Source organism: Phalangium opilio, unplaced genomic scaffold, assembly GCF_054372755.1.
Source record: "Phalangium opilio isolate 3A_F unplaced genomic scaffold, DU_Popi_V2 ptg000073l_1, whole genome shotgun sequence".
Lineage (NCBI taxonomy): Eukaryota > Metazoa > Arthropoda > Arachnida > Opiliones > Phalangiidae > Phalangium > Phalangium opilio.
In genome coordinates, this window is record NW_028324183.1 from 2,975,366 (window position 1) to 2,998,793 (window position 23,428).

A 23,428-nucleotide genomic window follows, 5' to 3' on the forward strand; every position below is an offset into this window, starting at 1 on the left:
ACTAATCGTAAGCCTCAAGTGCTTTATAATTTTTCAGTTGCATATGAGTGAAAGGGGACTGTCCAGAAATTAAATAAACATGCATATCAGGAAAACTAACAGGTGGTAGCAAGTCAAACGAGTTGCTTGTTTCACCACCGGTGTCTTGGGCATTCAAAAACTTCAAATCTTTTTTTTAGTAAATAAGGGTCTGTATCACCTATTATTAAACTAGTTTTTTCTCTATACCTTTTCTTAATATGTTCATTAAGAGATTCAAAATATGTTAATTTAGGCTCATTACTAGTTATTTTAGACGTATTCATTATTGAAGCCTTTGATCCCGCTTCCCAAATATGGCGTCTGCATAAAATTTTGAATCTTGTCAATAAAACGATCTTTCTTTATACTGAGCCTTACTAGATGGCGCGACTGTATTCTGAAACTGTGACGTATGCCATTTTTTTAATGCCCTTTCTGCTGTCGCCCTATAGCACGTACGTGGAAAGGTATTTTTCTTTGGTTATAAGAGTGGAATAAAAAGCGAAAAGTAATACGCATAAAGAAACTTTGTAATTATAGTTAGGGAAATATAGAGGTGTAAGTTCTATCACATCCTTAATTAGTTTAAATATATACAGACTTTGAGAAAACAAACCCGCTATAGCAGACATTAATATTATGTCGCTATTGGGATTTTGTTTAATTGATTTATGGTACGATAAACAATTTAAAGACCATGGCTTAATTTCAACGTTTAGAAAGCTGGTCGAAGAAAATCTCGGTAATAACAACGGCTACTGATGCTGACATCAGAATGAAAAACAAGTAGAAAGGAACGGTGACGCTACTGAGGTCCAAGTTCGAAGAGCTTTTCAATGGTCTCTTCCAGTGATATATTCCATAGGGTGATGGTAGACGAACTCCAGATAGTTGAAAACTTGCGTTTCGAACATTGGTCCCAGACTGCAATAAAGAGTGGTCAGTCCTTATCAATTTACTATAAAATTCATACTGACCCCAATTGTCGGAACTCGTGTACTATTGGACTGCTTCTCATCCAAGATGTATTGTGAACAATGTGTAAGAATTCGAAACCCATTTCTTCCTGCGAAAAGTAAAGTCCTCCTTGGTTCGCAAAGATCTCTTTAGCCTCAGCTTCAGCGGCCAAGACTTCTCCCAAGAACCAAGTCAGGTATCATTCTGATATGATCAGAGCTTCTTTCCCAGAAATTATCGGAATGTATCCGTCAATCATTATTTAGTCCACAATACTTTTGAAAATGTGTTCCATATCGAGTGCGTCTAGCCATTCCTGAACAACTGGATCCTTGGCAGCCTAAATACGAATCAATGACGTCGAGTAAATAGAGAACATAATATTTAAAAGAATATTCACCAAAACTCGCAGATATTCGAAAGTTCCAGTGCCTTCGATCATAACAGGTGGAATTCCCGATTTGATCAAGTCCTTGAGGGTGTCGATGCTATTGTAACTCCTACCGTTAGACTTCCCAAATTGGAAATTCGCCGCTATTCGGGATTAATAGAGGAATGGCAAGACTTCTGGGCACATTACCAAAGCGCCATTCACAACAACCCGACCCTGTCAAAAACTGACAAATTCACCTACGTACGATCATATCTAGAAGGCGAAGCTTTACTCTCATTGAAAGGTTTAAGCCTTTCCGACGCTAATTACGACTCCGCTATAATTAACCTTCAAAACCGGTTTGGCCGACAAGAAGTTATTGTAAATGAACACATGTTCGTTCTACTTCATCTTCCCGCGGTAAAGAAATCTAACGACGTTCAAGGCTTAAGGGGACTGTATGACACCTGCATGACTCACATTAGAAGCTTGGAAGATCTGCAAGTCGTTGTTCAAACGTACGGAAGTTTAATCACTCAATGTCTCCCTGAAGATATTACCCTCGCTTTTAGCCGGCAATACGCTAATTCCCTACAAATCCACGAGCTAATGGATTTTTTACTACGAGAAATATCCAGCCGGGAACGTGCTTCAGTTCTCACAAGATCAGCCGCGCCAGAATCTGATCGAAAACACGCAGTTCAAGAACGAAGACCGCCAGAGAGATTTTATTCGCAACGAGATAATCGCAAGCCAAAACCGCTACACGGAGCAGCCGCCCTCTCTGTTAACGCCTATCAGAGGGTTTGCCTTTACTGCTCCCAAAGCGAGCATACAACCACGCAATGTACTAAACTAACAGTACCAGAAAAGAAAGATGTTCTACTCAAACGGAACCGATGTTTCGTCTGTTTACGGGAAAATCACCCGTCGAGAAATTGCATGTCCCGCTTTCAAACATGCAAAAAATGCCAAGGACGCCATCACTCTAGCATTTGCGACCAACTCGAGGACCAACGCATCGCCCCTAATCCAGCGAGCTCAGAAGCAGTTAATCAAGTAGCACAAATGACCGCTGGTGTCTCCAAACAAGATTCGACATACGTTTTCCTTCAGACGGCTGTAGCCACTGCTAAACGTCCAAATAACGAAGAAAGAAAAAATGTCCGATGTCTCCTTGATACTGGGAGTCACGTAACCTTTATAAAGGAAAGCGTTTCGCGAGCGCTAAATCTACCAATTATCAGTGAAGACGTACTGGAGACAAATAATTTTGGAAACTCAACGCCGCAAAGAGTACTGAGACGAAGAGTACAAATAGAACTCGTGAGCCGTCACAACTCCGAGACAAGGTTCTCTTAGAAGCCTACGAAACGACCACTATCTGCGGAGCGGTTTTCTCAGTGCCTGGAATGGAGATCGCGAAAAAGTTTCACAAAAGAAATCAGCTGATGGCTGACACGGCTACCGTAGAAGTTGGAACTCAAGAACCTTACGCTATCGAGGTTCTAATAGGAGCAAACTACCTTTGGGCCGTTGTGAGCGGCAAAGTCGAGAGGTTAAGCCCCACGCTCATCGCTATGGATACAGTTTTTGGTTGGACTCTTCAGGGACCCGCTTCCGTCGCTTCGCTTGGTGTTGGGCTTAATGCCATCACTATCATGCACGTAAACACAACCGTTATCCCTGAAGAAGAAGACGTTTCCGACCAGCTCCGCAAGTTCTGGGAACTTGAATCCTTTGAAATCAAAGACTCCGACGAGGATGAAGAAAGGGGAAAACAAATACTCGGAAAGTTCTCAAAAACAACAAGTTTCAATAACGGCCGCTATACCGTTGCGTTACCATTCAAGTCAGGAGATCATCAGCTAGGAGAAAATTTTTCCGTCGCGAAAAAACGCACCCTAAATCTACTTAACAAACTTCGAGGAGATCCCGTTAGGTTCCAAAAATACAACGCAATCATCAAAGAACAACTCGACACCGGAGTCGCTGAACGAGTAGATCCTTCAAAGAAAACTGGCTACCCGCTTTATTACTTCCCCCACCGCTCCGTCACGCGAGAAGCTAGCACCTCGACCCGAACACGCATAGTTAACGACGCGTCATCACACGCTCTCGGAGTATCAAGCCTCAACTCCTGCCTAGAAGCACGACCCAATCTGAACCCCGAGTTATTGGACATTTTACTGCGCTTCCGCGAAAAGAAAGTAGCCTTTACTGCCGACATTACTAAAGCCTTCCTGCAAATAGAGATTCAACCAGAGGATCGAGACACGCTACGGTTTTTGTGGGTAAATGTCGATGACCCGTACGTACCTCAAGATCTCAGCATCTATCGAATGACACGAGTACCCTTCGGGGCAACTTCAAGTCCCTTTTTATTGGCCGCAACCATCCGCTTACATGCCCAGAAGTACAAAGAAACCTACCCTGAAGCAAGTCAACTACTAAACGATTCTATGTACGTAGACGACCTGGTTTCTAATGCAGACTCAGAAAAGGAGGCTCTTGATCTAATCACCGAAACGATAACATTATAAAAAGAAGCTAGCATGACGCTGACAAAATGGCAGACTAATTCGCCCCAGCTAAAAGAACTTTTGACCGCTAAAAACTTAACAACGAAGCCACCCGCTCTTAAAACTTCATTTGCACCCACCAAAGTTCTTGGACTCGCTTGGAACAATGTAAATGACGTATTTACTTTTGTCATTGACGATCTGCTTGATTTCATTAAGGATCGGAAGAACACAAAAAGATGGGTCCTGAAATCAGTAGCAAAAGTTTTTGACCCGCTTGGCTTCATTTCGCCCTTCACGGTACGAGCCAAGATACTTTTACAACAACTTTGGGAAAAGGGGCTCTCCTGGGACGAGGAGCTCCCAGATGAAGAAAAAGGAATTTTTGAAGACTGGTGCTGCAAGTTAAGAAATATTCAGGAAATTGCCATTCCTCGTCACTACTTTAAAGAAGCCGTCGATCTCGATCCAGAAAGCCTGGAACTACATTGCTTTTCGGACGCTAGCCCGAAGGCCTACGCTGCCGTAGTGTATTTCAAATACCGTAACAAGGAGGGACACTACGCTTCTACACTCGTAACGTCAAAATCACGAGTAGCTCCCTTAAAAAAGCTGACGCTCCCTCGCCTCGAATTAATGGGAGCCCTTCTTGCGGCGCAGCTGGTCAAACATCTGATGATTCAATTGAAAATCAAACCCAAGAAGACCTTGATGTGGAGCGACTGGGGTGGATAAAAGGAAGAGCCGACCGCTAGAAGCCATTCGTCTCTAATCGCGTAAGAGAAATCCAATCAGTTTCTGACCCCATACTTTGGCATCATTGCAAAGGATCGGAAAATCCCGCTGACCATCCAACGCGTGGAAGCAACATGGCTGAACTAGCCAAGGATTCCTTCTGGTGGCATGGGCCACGCTGGCTTACAGAAACTGAAATCTGCTCAAAGACCGATCCCCCTCAGAACCTGATTTCGAACCCGTCCTAGACGAGTTACGAACCACCACACTCACATTGTCTGTGACGAGCCCGCCAAGAGAATCGCCGATAAACCTCAACGCTTTCAACTCTTTGACAAAGCTCTATCGTCTCACGGCCTGGATTCTACGCTACCAGCAGAACTTGAGATTCAAAGACCAAAGACGCAGCGGAGAACTAACCGCTAATGAGATTCTCCAAGCCGAAATCTACTGGATTCGCCATACCCAGAAAGATCAGTTTCAACAGGAAGTAGAGCTCCTCGCTAAGGAACAGAAGATTCAAAATGATTCTAAAATCTTAACTCTACATCCGTACTTCGACTCGGACGGACTTTTACGGGTAAACGGACGCTTGAAAGGAAGCGGTCTGACGTACGCGGAACGTCACCCCTGGGTTATCGCGCCGAAACACCCTTTCACAAAGCTTCTCGTAATCAACGCGCATGAAAAGGTTAAGCACGCCGGAGTAATAATAACAACCGCCGCTTTGCGGGAAAGGTTCTGGGTGACCAAGTCACGTGCATACGTTAGTTCAGTAATTAAAAATTGCAACATTTGCCATTACTTTAAAGTACGAGCATCGGACAAGGTAATGGCCCCTCTGCCGGAGTTTCAGTCTACCGAAACACCCGCTTTCGAAAGTTGCAGGCTGGATTTCGCCGGTCCACTCTTCACGCGAGAAGAGAAAAAATGTTACTTCGCGCTCTTCACCTGCGCCGTCACGCGAGCTGTGCATCTGGAGCTCGTGCCCGATATGACTACAGATACTTTCCTACTTGCCTTTCGAAGATTCGTTTCGTGTCGTGGTATGATAAAACACCTCTACTCAGAAAACGCTAAGACTTTTAAACGCGCTAATACGGAACTTAATGACTTATGGAAAAACTTAGGTAGCCCTCAAATTTCGCGGTACTTCGCTAATCAAAAAATTCACTGGACATTCATCGCTGATCGCGCCGCATGGTGGGGCGGATTTTGGGAGAGGTTAGTCGGATCAGTCAAAAGCGCCTTACGCAAAACCATCGGACGAGCTAAACTATCCTTTGACGAAATTGGCACAACTCTAACGGAAGCGGAAGCCTGCATTAACTCCCGTCCAATCACGTTCACCTATGAGGATGTCCACGAGCCAGCACCGATTACCCCAAACCATTTCCTCCTAGGCGCAAAGATGACCAGTCTACCGTCCCGAACGTTTCCTAAGATCAACGAACTACCCGCAAGTAGAAAGGAACTGACACGACGCCTACGTTATCGCCAAACCATAATCGATGGATTATGGAAACGCTGGAGAGCAGAACACCTTCTGCAACTCAGATCAGCCCATCATAGAACAAAAAACAACCCTTCAAAGCCAATTAAACCCGGAGACGTAGTCCTCATCGGGGAAGAAAAGAAGCCTCGTCTCACCTGGGATCTAGGTGTAATAGACGAAGTATTTCCGGGACGCGACGGAAATGTTCGATCATGTATGGTAAGACTATCTGGTGGAACCAAGCTTAGAAGACGTATTCAGCTTCTTTATCGTTTAGAAATTTGACACAGAAAACTTTAAAACATTAAGTGACGTTTTTTGAATTGAACAAAAGTTCAATCGCGGGGGAGCCTGTGAAATCGCAACTTCACATTATGAACCTTTTTTAGTTTAAACCTTTAGTTATGGCCTTCTGCCACCTTTAGTTATGGCCTTCTGCCAATTTCATTTTCTTTATACTAAAATTTTGGTAAGACTACGTTGTTTACGCCAAAGAGCCCAAGACGTCACTGAAACGTGTAGAAAGACGTCACCAAACCCCCCCCCCCCGAAACAGCACTGTAAGCTTACCTATGCCCCTTTCTACCTAAGCCTTTTAGACCACCCTGAAAAAAGAAGAGAGCTAGGACTCGAGGAGAAAAAAAAAGAGTGTCCTTTTTTGGTATCTCGCTAAGGATACACGCTTTCGCTTTCGGACCCCCTAGTCTGATTTTTCGCTAGTAACCTCTTCGGCCCCTCGCTTTAGCCGATGGCTAACCCTAAACCCCCCGGTACCACCGCAATACGTTCGCTAACCCTAAAACGCTCGCTATCACCGCAATATCCTAATAATAAGTTTAACCCCCCTTTGGCGTTTATAACTTAGTAAAGTGTTTTTTAAGTATTTCCGTTTATCAATAAATAAGTCTTTTCGTTTCATCAATAAATAAGTCTTTTCGTTTCATCAATAAATAAGTCTTTTCGTTTCATCAATAAATAAGTCTTTTCGTTTCATCAATAAATAAGTCTGTTTATTCGCTTATAGCAACTACGCGGCTACTGATTACAAACCAGCTACATGAGACCTTTAGATATTCAGTAAAACCCCCACAAGGGAGTAGTATAGAGCCGCACTTCCTACCTCCGTAGGTGTAGAATGTAGGTGTAGAGTGTAGGTGTAGAATTTCAAGGTCACCCTCTCGCCACGCCCACCTGGGAAACAGCGCCCCCTGGAAAACTCCGCCCCCTGGCGCGCCCCCTCGCGGGAAAACTCGCGCGCGCCCCCTGGCGGCTGCGCCCCCTCGCGGGAAAACTCGCGCGCCCCCTGGCGGCTGCGCCCCCTCGCGGGAAAACTTGCGCGCGCCCCCTCGCGGGAAAACTCGCGCGCCCCCTCGCGGGGAAACCCTGCGCGGGAATCTGGCAGACCTGTCTCTTCTACAACTGTCTCTGTGACGTCATTAGCGGGAAAATCTACAACTGTATCTATGACGTCATTGGCGGGAAAACACCGTGCGCCGCCTATTGGGAAACTCCTCCCTTCTACAACTGTATCTGTGACGTCATTTGAAGAATTGTATTTGTGACGTCATTGATAAGAGACGAGAATGGATAGCTTTAAACGTACATTGCCAAGGGTTAATGTCTGTTGGAAGTTGCGCAATCCATTGTAATTTTTAGTTTGACTCAAAATTTCAACCTTTTTTCAAGGAGTTTATTTTGATTATGGTATTGTTTTAATGGTAATTAAAAGGTACACGTAAAAGCGTAATTAATATATAAGAAAATCATCTTAGACGTAATAGTAGAAAGCGTAATTAACCTCTGAAAATCAAAGTGTTACTGGTGTGTTAGCGTCTATTTGTAAGCCTTGGTTAAATTCTGCCTATAATAATCCAACAATTGTGACGTCATTCGAAGAGTTGTTGTATCGCGTAACGTATATTAAGGGGTGGCGGTAGTATAGACGAGAATGGATAGCTTTAAACGTACATTGCCAAGGGTTAATGTCTGTTGGAAGTTGCGCAATCCATTGTAATTTTTAGTTTGACTCAAAATTTCAACCTTTTTTCAAGGAGTTTATTTTGATTATGGTATTGTTTTAATTAAAAGGTACACGTAAAAGCGTAATTAATATATAAGAAAATCATCTTAGACGTAATAGTAGAAAGCGTAATTAACCTCTGAAAATCAAAGTGTTACTGGTGTGTTAGCGTCTATTTGTAAGCCTTGGTTAAATTTTGCCTATAATAATCCAACAATTGTGACGTCATTCGAAGAGTTGTTGTATCGCGTAACGTATATTAAGGGGTGGCGGTAAAGTTTTAACATTGCTAAATGAAAATGTGTCAGGTTCATAACGATACAGTAGAGGTTTGGGTCGGTAATGGCTTACTGGAAAAGGACTGATACGGGTGTAGAGTTATACTTACAAAAGGAACAAAGATTTGACAGCTCAAACGGAATCAAATACCAGTACTTAGTTTCAAAATACAATCACAGAAAAGTAAGCGTGTGTAAATACTCTCCTTTCAAATCATTCGTATTCAAAACAATTCGCATCTAATTTTTCTATTAGTATCGTACTAAAGTCAACGTTAGAGGCAGAGACTACCCCGTTTACAGGCCAACACCAAACGCCAGGACTCGTCCTAACGTGTCTAAACCTAACCTACCTCCAAGTTATAACGTTATTACGTAAGGTGGCGAGAAGAAATTCCACCACAGAATTTGCATTAGTCTTAGACGTCGATATGATGCCCAAGTATAACCTCCACGAAATGTTCCTGGAGTATGCCTGAGAAAATAGGCTCTTTCTCGAATCTCGAAAAGATGATAAAACTGTTTACGTTGTACCCGCATTCGAAATGAAAGAAATAGCCCAAATACCCAAGGATAAAACTGACAACGTTTGGAAATGATGGGCGCCCACCTCTTTTACATTGAGCTTTGTTGGAAATGTCAGAAACATATTGACTACGAAGCCTGGTATAGAGAACCAATGACTAATAAGTTAGCTGTCATTTTTGAAGTCTTGTGGAGAGATCCTTGGGAACCTTCTTCTTCAGCAGAAATTCAGCGCCTTATCATGATGAAAGGTTTAGACAATGACTTTAATTTAAAAGTCAAGTAAGACCAAGATACCACCGTGTGTAGAAAGAAGAAACCATCGATAACTAACCCATTGATTGATATCTTTGTAGGTTTGCGAATTACACGTTGTAAGATACTAATTTTCAGTTTTAAATAACGCTTTTTGTCATCCATTATGGCCTGAAAATGGCCAACTCATTCCATAAAGAAAAGGATACCGATCAAGAAAAGAGCCGTATCTTATTTCGACAGTTCAAAACTGAACTAAAGGAAAAATATCCAGACTCCTCCAGGAAGTGCTACTGATCTCGAAGCTTCCATTTACATGAAAAAAAGAAGTAATTTATCAGGTTAGTTTTAAAGAGTAAGTAAAAAGAAAATCAAATCTACCTTCCATTGTGTATAAAAACACTGGTCCCGGAAGCTTTGGAACAGATTTTGGCTGTTATGAAAAAACTGTCTTCATTGAGGAACTCTATTTAGATAATATAGGAGTTAAATGGTGTATATTCGTACAAGTTATTCTTATAATGACGTTATTTAATGTAAAGATTTGTATTTTAAAATAGGGATTTTGCTCATAAACTTGCATTGGTTTTGATAAGTAATCCAAATGTACCTTTTCATACTTTGGACCTATCAAATAACCTAAAAGAAGATAAAGGTAATATATTTACTAACGAAAAAAGAAATATCAAAGACAGATTAATAACAACAATAGCTCTTCATTGTATTTCTTAATGAAATATCTCTTGTTTGTAAAGAAAAACAGAAAATAAATGTTACCAATAAACATTGTGGTGAACTTTTTATGAGGATATTATTTCTGCATTTTTCATAATAGCGCTGAACTGCCTATCTGTACGAGGTTGAATTCAGGGTTCGTACAAACCTGGGAAACTGGGAAAACTTTCAAAAATTCAGTGTTTTTTCTTCTTGGCGGTCTAGTGTAAACATGTTTTACTTTGCTTTGGTGTGTTTTATTGTAGTTTTGTTGTGGTATAGTGTAGTTTTAGAGTGTTTTATTGTACTTTTATTGTGTTTTATTATAGTTTTATTGTACCTTTGTGTAGTTTTAGTGTTTTATTTTACTTTTAGTGTATTTTATTGTGTTTTACTGTATTTTATTGTAGTTTTATTGTACTTTTAGTGTATTTTATTGTGTTTTACTGTATTTTATTGTAGTTTTATTGTACCTTAGTGTATTTTATTGTACTTTTATTGTATTTTATTATGGTATAGTGTATTTTATTGTGTTTTACTGTATTTTATTGTACTTTTATTGTACTTTTAGTGTATTTTATTATGGTATAGTGTACTTTTAGTGTGTTTTATTGTACTTTTTGTGTATTTTATTGTGTTTTACTGTATTTTATTGTAGTTTTATTGCAATTTTAGTGTATTCTATTGTGTTTTACTGTGTTTTGTTGAAGTTTTATTGTACCTTAATGTATTTTATTATGGTATAGTGTACTTTTAGTGTATTTTATTGTACTTTTATTGTATTTTATTATGGTATAGTGTATTTTATTGTGTTTTACTGTATTTTATTGTAGTTTTATTGTAATTTTAGTGTATTCTATTGTGTTTTACTGTGTTTTGTTGTAGTTTTATTGTACCTTAATGTATTTTATTGTAATTTTAGTGTATTTTATTATGGTCTAGTTTAGTTTTAGAGTGTTTTATTGTACTTTTAGTGTATTTTATTGTATTTTACTGTGTGAAATAAACGTATGACGTCAAGGTTATCCGTGATAAAAATATATTTTTATCACGGTATAGGCGCTATATTATTCACCTTCAGGTACAACGAAGCCTCGGATCCTAGCTAGCTTAATAGTATTTTATGGAACGAAGTCTATAACCAGCAACTGTTAAAGGAGCAAAATATAACACGGTATAGGCGCTATATTATTCACCTTCAGGTACAACGAAGCCTCGGATCCTAGCTAGCTTAATAGTATTTTATGGAACGAAGTCTATAACCAGCAACTGTTAAAGGAGCAAAATATAACACGGTATAGGCGCTATATTATTCACCTTGAGGTATAGAGAACCAACCTATTCGTTATACGTATATTTCAAATTATCTTTGACGCCAACTAACCTTGTTTTCGCTTTATAAAAACACCTGTTAGTTATAACGGAGCAAAATATAACACGGTATAGGCGCTATATTATTCACCTTCAGGTATAACGAAGCCTCGGATCCTAGCTAGCTTAATAGTATTTTATTGAACGAAGTCTATAACCAGCAACTGTTGGAAGAATCACTCGCTGCAACCGGTGAGTGTCTCGATTCAAACATTTTAAACTATCTTTCGGCACAAGAGGTTTTCGAGTTAAAGCACATTATAAACTTTCATTTCTACAGTACAATTATGTTATGACGCGCCCCTCACAATTACCGCACAATATTCCCGATTGGTGTCACGGTAATCACGTTGTAAAAGACTATTTTAAATTAGAAAATGTTTTTGCATGCCCCAACAAAAACCATATTGCTTAAGGTGTCACGAAAACCTAAAACTACACTAAGGTACAATAAAACTACAGTAAAACACAGTAAAACACAATAAAATACAATAAAAGTACAATTAAACACTCTAAAAGTACACTATACCATAATAAAATACACTAAAAGTACAATAAAACTACAATAAAACACAGTAAAATACAATAAAATACACTAAAAGTACAATAAAACACTCTAAAACTAAACTATACCATAATAAAATACACTAAAATTACAATAAAATACATTAAGGTACAATAAAACTACAACAAAACACAGTAAAACACAATAGAATACACTAAAATTACAATAAAACTACAATAAAATACAGTAAAACACAATAAAATACACTATACCATAATAAAATACAATAAAAGTACAATAAAATACACTAAAAGTACACTATACCATAATAAAATACATTAAGGTACAATAAAACTACAACAAAACACAGTAAAACACAATAGAATACACTAAAATTGCAATAAAACTACAATAAAATACAGTAAAATACAATAAAATACAGTAAAATACAATAAAATACACTATACCATAATAAAATACAATAAAAGTACAATAAAATACACTAAGGTACAAAAAAACTACAATAAAACTACAATAAAATACAGTAAAACACAATAAAATACACTATACCATAATAAAATACAATAAAAGTACAATAAAATACACTAAGGTACAATAAAACTACAATAAAATACAGTAAAACACAATAAAATACACTAAAAGTACAATAAAACTACAATAAAATACAGTAAAACACAATAAAATACACTAAAAGTAAAATAAAACACTAAAACTACACAAAGGTACAATAAAACTATAATAAAACACAGTAAAACACAATAAAATACACTAAAAGTACAATAAAACTACATTAAAATACAGTAAAACACAATAAAATACACTAAAAGTACAATAAAACACACTAAAAGTACACTATACCATAATAAAATACACGAAAAGGACAATAAAATACACTTTCTAGTTGAAGAGATTTATACTGAACTGGTATTGGGAGAAAAGCGTTCAAAAATGGTACACCTACTGTTTCCGTTTTGTCGTGACAGATGTTCGTGGAATGGTTAGTTGATTCAAACGAAAAATATCATAATAATTTTGGAGTTATATTGGGGATGTAGGTAAGGAAATTTATTTCGTTTTACTTTAATGTTATAAATGCATAATATATATAAATAATAATAATAAACTAAATAAACTAATAATAATAAACTAATAATGAACTAAATAAACTAATAATAATAATAAACTAAATAATAATAATAAACTAAATAAACTAATAATAATAATAAACTAATAGGTTTGGGTCGGTAATGGCTTACTGGAAAAGGACTGATACGGGTGTAGAGTTATACTTACAAAAGGAACAAAGATTTGACAGCTCAAACGGAATCAAATACCAGTACTTAGTTTCAAAATACAATCACAGAAAAGTAAGCGTGTGTAAATACTCTCCTTTCAAATCATTCGTATTCAAAACAATTCGCATCTAATTTTTCTATTAGTATCGTACTAAAGTCAACGTTAGAGGCAGAGACTACCCCGTTTACAGGCCAACACCAAACGCCAGGACTCGTCCTAACGTGTCTAAACCTAACCTACCTCCAAGTTATAACGTTATTACGTAAGGTGGCGAGAAGAAATTCCACCACAGAATTTGTATTAGTCTTAGACGTCGATATGATGCCCAACTATAACCTCCACGAAATGTTCCTGGAGTATGCCTGAGAAAATAGGCTCTTTCTCGAATCTCGAAAAGATGATAAAACTGTTTACGTTGTACCCGCATTCGAAATGAAAGAAATAGCCCAAATACCCAAGGATAAAACTGACAACGTTTGGAAATGATGGGCGCCCACCTCTTTTACATTGAGCTTTGTTGGAAATGTCAGAAACATATTGACTACGAAGCCTGGCATAGAGAACCAATGACTAATAAGTTAGCTGTCATTTTTGAAGTCTTGTGGAGAGATCCTTGGGAACCTTCTTCTTCAGCAGAAATTCAGCGCCTTATCATGATGAAAGGTTTAGACAATGACTTTAATTTAAAAGTCAAGTAAGACCAAGATACCACCGTGTGTAGAAAGAAGAAACCATCGATAACTAACCCATTGATTGATATCTTTGTAGGTTTGCGAATTACACGTTGTAAGATACTAATTTTCAGTTTTAAATAACGCTTTTTGTCATCCATTATGGCCTGAAAATGGCCAACTCATTCCATAAAGAAAAGGATACCGATCAAGAAAAGAGCCGTATCTTATTTCGACAGTTCAAAACTGAACTAAAGGAAAAATATCCAGACTCCTCCAGGAAGTGCTACTGATCTCGAAGCTTCCATTTACATGAAAAAAAGAAGTAATTTATCAGGTTAGTTTTAAAGAGTAAGTAAAAAGAAAATCAAATCTACCTTCCATTGTGTATAAAAACACTGGTCCCGGAAGCTTTGGAACAGATTTTGGCTGTTATGAAAAAACTGTCTCCATTGAGGAACTCTATTTAGATAATATAGGAGTTAAATGGTGTATATTCGTACAAGTTATTCTTATAATGACGTTATTTAATGTAAAGATTTGTATTTTAAAATAGGGATTTTGCTCATAAACTTGCATTGGTTTTGATAAGTAATCCAAATGTACCTTTTCATACTTTGGACCTATCAAATAACCTAAAAGAAGATAAAGGTAATATATTTACTAACGAAAAAAGAAATATCAAAGACAGATTAATAACAACAATAGCTCTTCATTGTATTTCTTAATGAAATATCTCTTGTTTGTAAAGAAAAACAGAAAATAAATGTTACCAATAAACATTGTGGTGAACTTTTTATGAGGATATTATTTCTGCATTTTTCATAATAGCGCTGAACTGCCTATCTGTACGAGGTTGAATTCAGGGTTCGTACAAACCTGGGAAACTGGGAAAACTTTCAAAAATTCAGTGTTTTTTCTTCTTGGCGGTCTAGTGTAAACATGTTTTACTGTGCTTTGGTGTGTTTTATTGTAGTTTTGTTGTGGTATAGTGTAGTTTTAGAGTGTTTTATTGTACTTTTATTGTGTTTTATTGTAGTTTTATTGTACCTTAGTGTATTTTTTTGTGTTTTACTGTGTTTTATTGTAGTTTTTTTGTATTTTATTGTAGTTTTATTGTACTTTTAGTGTATTTTATTGTGTTTTATTGTACCTTAGTGTATTTTATTATGATATAGTGTAGTTTTAGAGAGTTTTATTGTACTTTTATTGTACTTTTAGTGTGTTTTACTGTGTTTTGATTTGGTTTTATTGCGTTTTACTGTGTTATGGTGTGTTTTTATTGTAGTTTTAGTGTATTTCAGTGTATTTTGTTGTAATTTAAGTTATTTGTCATAAATTCACAAAGTTTCTGTAAGACTCAATATCATATTGAACATAATAATACGTGGAACAAAGTATTTAGTTTATTATTAGTTTATTTAGTTTATTATTATTATTAGTTTATTATTATTATTAGTTTATTTAGTTTATTATTATTATTTAGTTTATTATTATTATTAGTTTATTTAGTTCATTATTAGTTTATTATTATTAGTTTATTTAGTTTATTATTATTATTTATATATATTATGCATTTATAACATTAAAGTAAAACGAAATAAATTTCCTTACCTACATCCCCAATATAACTCCAAAATTATTATGATATTTTTCGTTTGAATCAACTAACCATTCCACGAACATCTGTCACGACAAAACGGAAACAGTAGGTGTACCATTTTTGAACGCTTTTCTCCCAATACCAGTTCAGTATAAATCTCTTCAACTAGAAAGTGTATTTTATTGTCCTTTTCGTGTATTTTATTATGGTATAGTGTACTTTTAGTGTGTTTTATTGTACTTTTAGTGTATTTTATTGTGTTTTACTGTATTTTATTGTAGTTTTATTGTACCTTAGTGTATTTTATTGTACTTTTAATGTATTTTATTATGGTATAGTGTATTTTATTGTGTTTTACTGTATTTTATTGTAGTTTTATTGTAGTTTTTTTGTACCTTAGTGTATTTTATTGTACTTTTATTGTATTTTATTATGGTATAGTGTATTTTATTGTATTTTACTGTATTTTATTGTATTTTACTGTATTTTATTGTAGTTTTATTGCAATTTTAGTGTATTCTATTGTGTTTTACTGTGTTTTGTTGTAGTTTTATTGTACCTTAATGTATTTTATTATGGTATAGTGTACTTTTAGTGTATTTTATTGTACTTTTATTGTATTTTATTATGGTATAGTGTATTTTATTGTGTTTTACTGTATTTTATTGTAGTTTTATTGTAATTTTAGTGTATTCTATTGTGTTTTACTGTGTTTTGTTGTAGTTTTATTGTACCTTAATGTATTTTATTGTAATTTTAGTGTATTTTATTATGGTATAGTTTAGTTTTAGAGTGTTTTATTGTACTTTTAGTGTATTTTATTGTATTTTACTGTGTTTTATTGTAGTTTTATTGTACTTTTAGTGTATTTTATTATGGTATAGTGTACTTTTAGAGTGTTTAATTGTACTTTTAGTGTATTTTATTGTGTTTTACTGTGTTTTACTGTAGTTTTATTGTACCTTAGTGTAGTTTTAGGTTTTCGTGACACCTTAAGCAATATGGTTTTTGTTGGGGCATGCAAAAACATTTTCTAATTTAAAATAGTCTTTTACAACGTGATTACCGTGACACCAATCGGGAATATTGTGCGGTAATTGTGAGGGGCGCGTCATAACATAATTGTACTGTAGAAATGAAAGTTTATAATGTGCTTTAACTCGAAAACCTCTTGTGCCGAAAGATAGTTTAAAATGTTTGAATCGAGACACTCACCGGTTGCAGCGAGTGATTCTTCCAGTTCAGTAGCGATATGAGTTGGTAAACAACCCGAATAAAGATCATGCCGAGAAGCGAGTTCATACTCGTATAGTATATTAAAAGTTTCGCGCGACGCTACTTTAGCCAAGGTATACAGAGAAGGTATGTTCGATAAAGACATGACTAACAGTTGTTTTTATAAAGCAAAGGCAAGGTTGGTTGATGTCAAAGATAATTTGAAATAAACGTATGACGTCAAGGTTATCCGTGATAAAAATATATTTTTATCACGGTATAGGCGCTATATTATTCACCTTCAGGTACAACGAAGCCTCGGATCCTAGCTAGCTTAATAGTATTTTATGGAACGAAGTCTATAACCAGCAACTGTTAAAGGAGCAAAATATAACACGGTATAGGCGCTATATTATTCACCTTCAGGTACAACGAAGCCTCGGATCCTAGCTAGCTTAATAGTATTTTATGGAACGAAGTCTATAACCAGCAACTGTTAAAGGAGCAAAATATAACACGGTATAGGCGCTATATTATTCACCTTGAGGTATAGAGAACCAACCTATTCGTTATACGTATATTTCAAATTATCTTTGACGCCAACTAACCTTGTTTTCGCTTTATAAAAACACCTGTTAGTTATAACGGAGCAAAATATAACACGGTATAGGCGCTATATTATTCACCTTCAGGTATAACGAAGCCTCGGATCCTAGCTAGCTTAATAGTATTTTATTGAACGAAGTCTATAACCAGCAACTGTTGGAAGAATCACTCGCTGCAACCGGTGAGTGTCTCGATTCAAACATTTTAAACTATCTTTCGGCACAAGAGGTTTTCGAGTTAAAGCACATTATAAACTTTCATTTCTACAGTACAATTATGTTATGACGCGCCCCTCACAATTACCGCACAATATTCCCGATTGGTGTCACGGTAATCACGTTGTAAAAGACTATTTTAAATTAGAAAATGTTTTTGCATGCCCCAACAAAAACCATATTGCTTAAGGTGTCACGAAAACCTAAAACTACACTAAGGTACAATAAAACTACAGTAAAACACAGTAAAACACAATAAAATACACTAAAAGTACAATTAAACACTCTAAAAGTACACTATACCATAATAAAATACACTAAAAGTACAATAAAACTACAATAAAACACAGTAAAATACAATAAAATACACTAAAAGTACAATAAAACACTCTAAAACTAAACTATACCATAATAAAATACACTAAAATTACAATAAAATACATTAAGGTACAATAAAACTACAACAAAACACAGTAAAACACAATAGAATACACTAAAATTACAATAAAACTACAATAAAATACAGTAAAACACAATAAAATACACTATACCATAATAAAATACAATAAAAGTACAATAAAATACACTAAAAGTACACTATACCATAATAAAATACATTAAGGTACAATAAAACTACAACAAAACACAGTAAAACACAATAGAATACACTAAAATTGCAATAAAACTACAATAAAATACAGTAAAATACAAAAAAATACAGTAAAATACAATAAAATACACTATACCATAATAAAATACAATAAAAGTACAATAAAATACACTAAGGTACAAAAAAACTACAATAAAACTACAATAAAATACAGTAAAACACAATAAAATACACTATACCATAATAAAATACAATAAAAGTACAATAAAATACACTAAGGTACAATAAAACTACAATAAAATACAGTAAAACACAATAAAATACACTAAAAGTACAATAAAACTACAATAAAATACAGTAAAACACAATAAAATACACTAAAAGTAAAATAAAACACTAAAACTACACAAAGGTACAATAAAACTATAATAAAACACAGTAAAACACAATAAAATACACTAAAAGTACAATAAAACTACATTAAAATACAGTAAAACACAATAAAATACACTAAAAGTACAATAAAACACACTAAAAGTACACTATACCATAATAAAATACACGAAAAGGACAATAAAATACACTTTCTAGTTGAAGAGATTTATACTGAACTGGTATTGGGAGAAAAGCGTTCAAAAATGGTACACCTACTGTTTCCGTTTTGTCGTGACAGATGTTCGTGGAATGGTTAGTTGATTCAAACGAAAAATATCATAATAATTTTGGAGTTATATTGGGGATGTAGGTAAGGAAATTTATTTCGTTTTACTTTAATGTTATAAATGCATAATATATATAAATAATAATAATAAACTAAATAAACTAATAATAATAAACTAATAATGAACTAAATAAACTAATAATAATAATAAACTAAATAATAATAATAAACTAAATAAACTAATAATAATAATAAACTAATAATAATAATAAACTAAATAAACTAATAATAAACTAAATACTTTGTTCCACGTATTATTATGTTCAATATGATATTGAGTCTTACAGAAACTTTGTGAATTTATGACAAATAACTTAAATTACAACAAAATACACTGAAATACACTAAAACTACAATAAAAACACACCATAACACAGTAAAACGCAATAAAACCAAATCAAAACACAGTAAAACACACTAAAAGTACAATAAAAGTACAATAAAACTCTCTAAAACTACACTATACCATAATAAAATACACTAAGGTACAATAAAACACAATAAAATACACTAAAAGTACAATAAAACTACAATAAAATACAAAAAAACTACAATAAAACACAGTAAAACACAAAAAAATACACTAAGGTACAATAAAACTACAATAAAACACAATAAAAGTACAATAAAACACTCTAAAACTACACTATACCACAACAAAACTACAATAAAACACACCAAAGCACAGTAAAACATGTTTACACTAGACCGCCAAGAAGAAAAAACACTGAATTTTTGAAAGTTTTCCCAGTTTCCCAGGTTTGTACGAACCCTGAATTCAACCTCGTACAGATAGGCAGTTCAGCGCTATTATGAAAAATGCAGAAATAATATCCTCATAAAAAGTTCACCACAATGTTTATTGGTAACATTTATTTTCTGTTTTTCTTTACAAACAAGAGATATTTCATTAAGAAATACAATGAAGAGCTATTGTTGTTATTAATCTGTCTTTGATATTTCTTTTTTCGTTAGTAAATATATTACCTTTATCTTCTTTTAGGTTATTTGATAGGTCCAAAGTATGAAAAGGTACATTTGGATTACTTATCAAAACCAATGCAAGTTTATGAGCAAAATCCCTATTTTAAAATACAAATCTTTACATTAAATAACGTCATTATAAGAATAACTTGTACGAATATACACCATTTAACTCCTATATTATCTAAATAGAGTTCCTCAATGGAGACAGTTTTTTCATAACAGCCAAAATCTGTTCCAAAGCTTCCGGGACCAGTGTTTTTATACACAATGGAAGGTAGATTTGATTTTCTTTTTACTTACTCTTTAAAACTAACCTGATAAATTACTTCTTTTTTTCATGTAAATGGAAGCTTCGAGATCAGTAGCACTTCCTGGAGGAGTCTGGATATTTTTCCTTTAGTTCAGTTTTGAACTGTCGAAATAAGATACGGCTCTTTTCTTGATCGGTATCCTTTTCTTTATGGAATGAGTTGGCCATTTTCAGGCCATAATGGATGACAAAAAGCGTTATTTAAAACTGAAAATTAGTATCTTACAACGTGTAATTCGCAAACCTACAAAGATATCAATCAATGGGTTAGTTATCGATGGTTTCTTCTTTCTACACACGGTGGTATCTTGGTCTTACTTGCCTTTTAAATTAAAGTCATTGTCTAAACCTTTCATCATGATAAGGCGCTGAATTTCTGCTGAAGAAGAAGGTTCCCAAGGATCTCTCCACAAGACTTCAAAAATGACAGCTAACTTATTAGTCATTGGTTCTCTATACCAGGCTTCGTAGTCAATATGTTTCTGACATTTCCAACAAAGCTCAATGTAAAAGAGGTGGGCGCCCATCATTTCCAAACGTTGTCAGTTTTATCCTTGGGTATTTGGGCTATTTCTTTCATTTCGAATGCGGGTACAACGTAAACAGTTTTATCATCTTTTCGAGATTCGAGAAAGAGCCTATTTTCTCAGGCATACTCCAGGAACATTTCGTGGAGGTTATAGTTGGGCATCATATCGACGTCTAAGACTAATACAAATTCTGTGGTGGAATTTCTTCTCGCCACCTTACGTAATAACGTTATAACTTGGAGGTAGGTTAGGTTTAGACACGTTAGGACGAGTCCTGGCGTTTGGTGTTGGCCTGTAAACGGGGTAGTCTCTGCCTCTAACGTTGACTTTAGTACGATACTAATAGAAAAATTAGATGCGAATTGTTTTGAATACGAATGATTTGAAAGGAGAGTATTTACACACGCTTACTTTTCTGTGATTGTATTTTGAAACTAAGTACTGGTATTTGATTCCGTTTGAGCTGTCAAATCTTTGTTCCTTTTGTAAGTATAACTCTACACCCGTATCAGTCCTTTTCCAGTAAGCCATTACCGACCCAAACCTCTACTGTATCGTTATGAACCTGACACATTTTCATTTAGCAATGATAAAACTTTACCGCCACCCCTTAATATACGTTACGCGATACAACAACTCTTCGAATGACGTCACAATTGTTGGATTATTATAGGCAGAATTTAACCAAGGCTTACAAATAGACGCTAACACACCAGTAACACTTTGATTTTCAGAGGTTAATTACGCTTTCTACTATTACGTCTAAGATGATTTTCTTATATATTAATTACGCTTTTACGTGTACCTTTTAATTAAAACAATACCATAATCAAAATAAACTCCTTGAAAAAAGGTTGAAATTTTGAGTCAAACTAAAAATTACAATGGATTGCGCAACTTCCAACAGGCATTAACCCTTGGCAATGTACGTTTAAAGCTATCCATTCTCGTCTATACTACCGCCACCCCTTAATATACGTTACGCGATACAACAACTCTTCGAATGACGTCACAATTGTTGGATTATTATAGGCAGAATTTAACCAAGGCTTACAAATAGACGCTAACACACCAGTAACACTTTGATTTTCAGAGGTTAATTACGCTTTCTACTATTACGTCTAAGATGATTTTCTTATATATTAATTACGCTTTTACGTGTACCTTTTAATTACCATTAAAACAATACCATAATCAAAATAAACTCCTTGAAAAAAGGTTGAAATTTTGAGTCAAACTAAAAATTACAATGGATTGCGCAACTTCCAACAGACATTAACCCTTGGCAATGTACGTTTAAAGCTATCCATTCTCGTCTCTTATCAATGACGTCACAAATACAATTCTTCAAATGACGTCACAGATACAGTTGTAGAAGGGAGGAGTTTCCCAATAGGCGGCGCACGGTGTTTTCCCGCCAATGACGTCATAGATACAGTTGTAGATTTTCCCGCCAATGACGTCACAGAGACAGTTGTAGACAGGACTGCCAGATTCCCGCGCAATGTTTTCCCGCGAGGGGGCGCGCGAGTTTTCCCGCGAGGGGGCGCAGCCGCCAGGGGGCGCGCGCGAGTTTTCCCGCGAGGGGGCGCGCCAGGGGGCGGAGTTTTCCAGGGGGCGCGCGCGAGTTTCCCAGGTGGGCGTGGCAGAGGGTGACCTTGAAATTCTACACCTACACTCTACACCTACATTCTACACCTACGGAGGTAGGAAGTGCGGCTCTATACTACTACTCAAGGGACGTAACAATCGTAGAGCGAAAACCTTTTTGGGAGCCCACCAGTCTCGTCCCAAAGGTGTTATGCCCCCAACCACGATCAGAATTATTTTTCCTCCAAAACCAGTGGCACCAAAAGATAAAAAACTTTCTTACGTTCAGCACACAAGGGCCACGCGTTATCCCAGACATTTTCCAGCGTTTCTCGGACCAATTTCTTAACAATTTTCGTTTTATTTATTATGTAGATTTGGATCGCTCTTTTTTGATAAACAATTGCAGAAGTTAAAACAAGTTGGAAAAACCAAAATATTACCTCTCCGAGTCAAGAGGTCTACTACTACAAACTTATTTATTCTCTTTTTTGAAGTAAAAATTTACGAACTTTGAAAGCAGTATTTCAAGCATTACAGTAAAGCAGACGAGATTTTACATCCAATAAGGATAAATCTTGGACACATGGAAATCAGTCAATGGGGAAAACAACAGGAAATAAAGTGTATAAATTTTGGAGAGAAAACCTTTATGCGTTTGTAAAGGCCCAATTGTCTACGCTTCAGCTGTTTACCCGATATACTCATAGCTACACTCACAACTGGTTTGCAGTGTATACACTATCGTCTTGTCTCAACTCAACAATGTTCTTATTTTACCAACATGCGTGTTAAGGTTAAATAACACCAAAGCTGTTTTGTGGCTAGACGCACTGAAAGTCTTGCGCATCATAAAAAGAATGAAAACTCCGTAGCTAATACCTGTTTACCATTAGCCCTTTCACTGGTCTAATTGCCACCATGATCTTTTCTTCTATTATAATATCTACACCTGATTATTTAAACGTCTATTAAACTTTCGGTTCACTCTGAATCGTTAATGTCTCTTCAATACAGACACGAAAATCAACACCCATAGTTTACTACACCTTGGGCCTCAATTATTTACTCGTTAGTTCACTAGACCTATTACGGATAATACTTTATTTAACCGACAGAGTGAAAGCCTTAGCGTTTTTCTTGATATAACTAAAGCAAGGATTATTATATATACAGATGTAGTATAGCTTAAATAGTATATAAACAGCTATTTCAAATAATAATATTGTAAAATGTCCTTGGAATATCAAAATGAAACAGAGCTTTCAAGTTACAAAACTAC

The 23,428-nt window shown here is 35.5% G+C and overlaps 3 protein-coding genes and 1 long non-coding RNA gene across 4 annotated transcripts; 3 read left to right on the top strand and 1 right to left on the bottom strand.

Moving 5' to 3' along the window:
• Window positions 1-890: 890 nt before the first annotated feature.
• Window positions 891-3,894, top strand: LOC149659349 (uncharacterized). Its single transcript, XM_089844083.1, has 4 exons — window positions 891-1,017; window positions 1,098-1,174; window positions 1,391-2,605; window positions 2,647-3,894. The coding sequence occupies exons 1-4, from the start codon at window positions 891-893 to the stop codon at window positions 3,892-3,894; spliced, it is 2,667 nt and encodes an 888-aa protein (XP_089700209.1).
• A 12-nt stretch (window positions 3,895-3,906) lies between these two features.
• LOC149659350 (uncharacterized) lies at window positions 3,907-4,608 on the top strand. Its single transcript, XM_089844084.1, has one exon. It carries the CDS (start codon window positions 3,907-3,909, stop codon window positions 4,606-4,608), a length of 702 nt encoding a protein of 233 aa, XP_089700210.1.
• A 134-nt stretch (window positions 4,609-4,742) lies between these two features.
• LOC149659351 (uncharacterized) lies at window positions 4,743-7,164 on the top strand. The gene is made up of 4 exons (XM_089844085.1): window positions 4,743-4,785; window positions 4,833-6,322; window positions 6,849-6,967; window positions 7,128-7,164. The coding sequence occupies exons 1-4, from the start codon at window positions 4,743-4,745 to the stop codon at window positions 7,162-7,164; spliced, it is 1,689 nt and encodes a 562-aa protein (XP_089700211.1).
• Window positions 7,165-10,910: 3,746 nt separating this feature from the next.
• On the bottom strand, window positions 10,911-17,173 carry LOC149659352 (uncharacterized). Its single transcript, XR_016369838.1, has 3 exons — window positions 16,877-17,173; window positions 11,213-11,357; window positions 10,911-10,970 (listed from the first exon to the last, which is right to left on the bottom strand). It is a non-coding gene; the product is annotated as an uncharacterized LOC149659352 (long non-coding RNA).
• Between the last annotated feature and the right edge of the window lie 6,255 nt (window positions 17,174-23,428).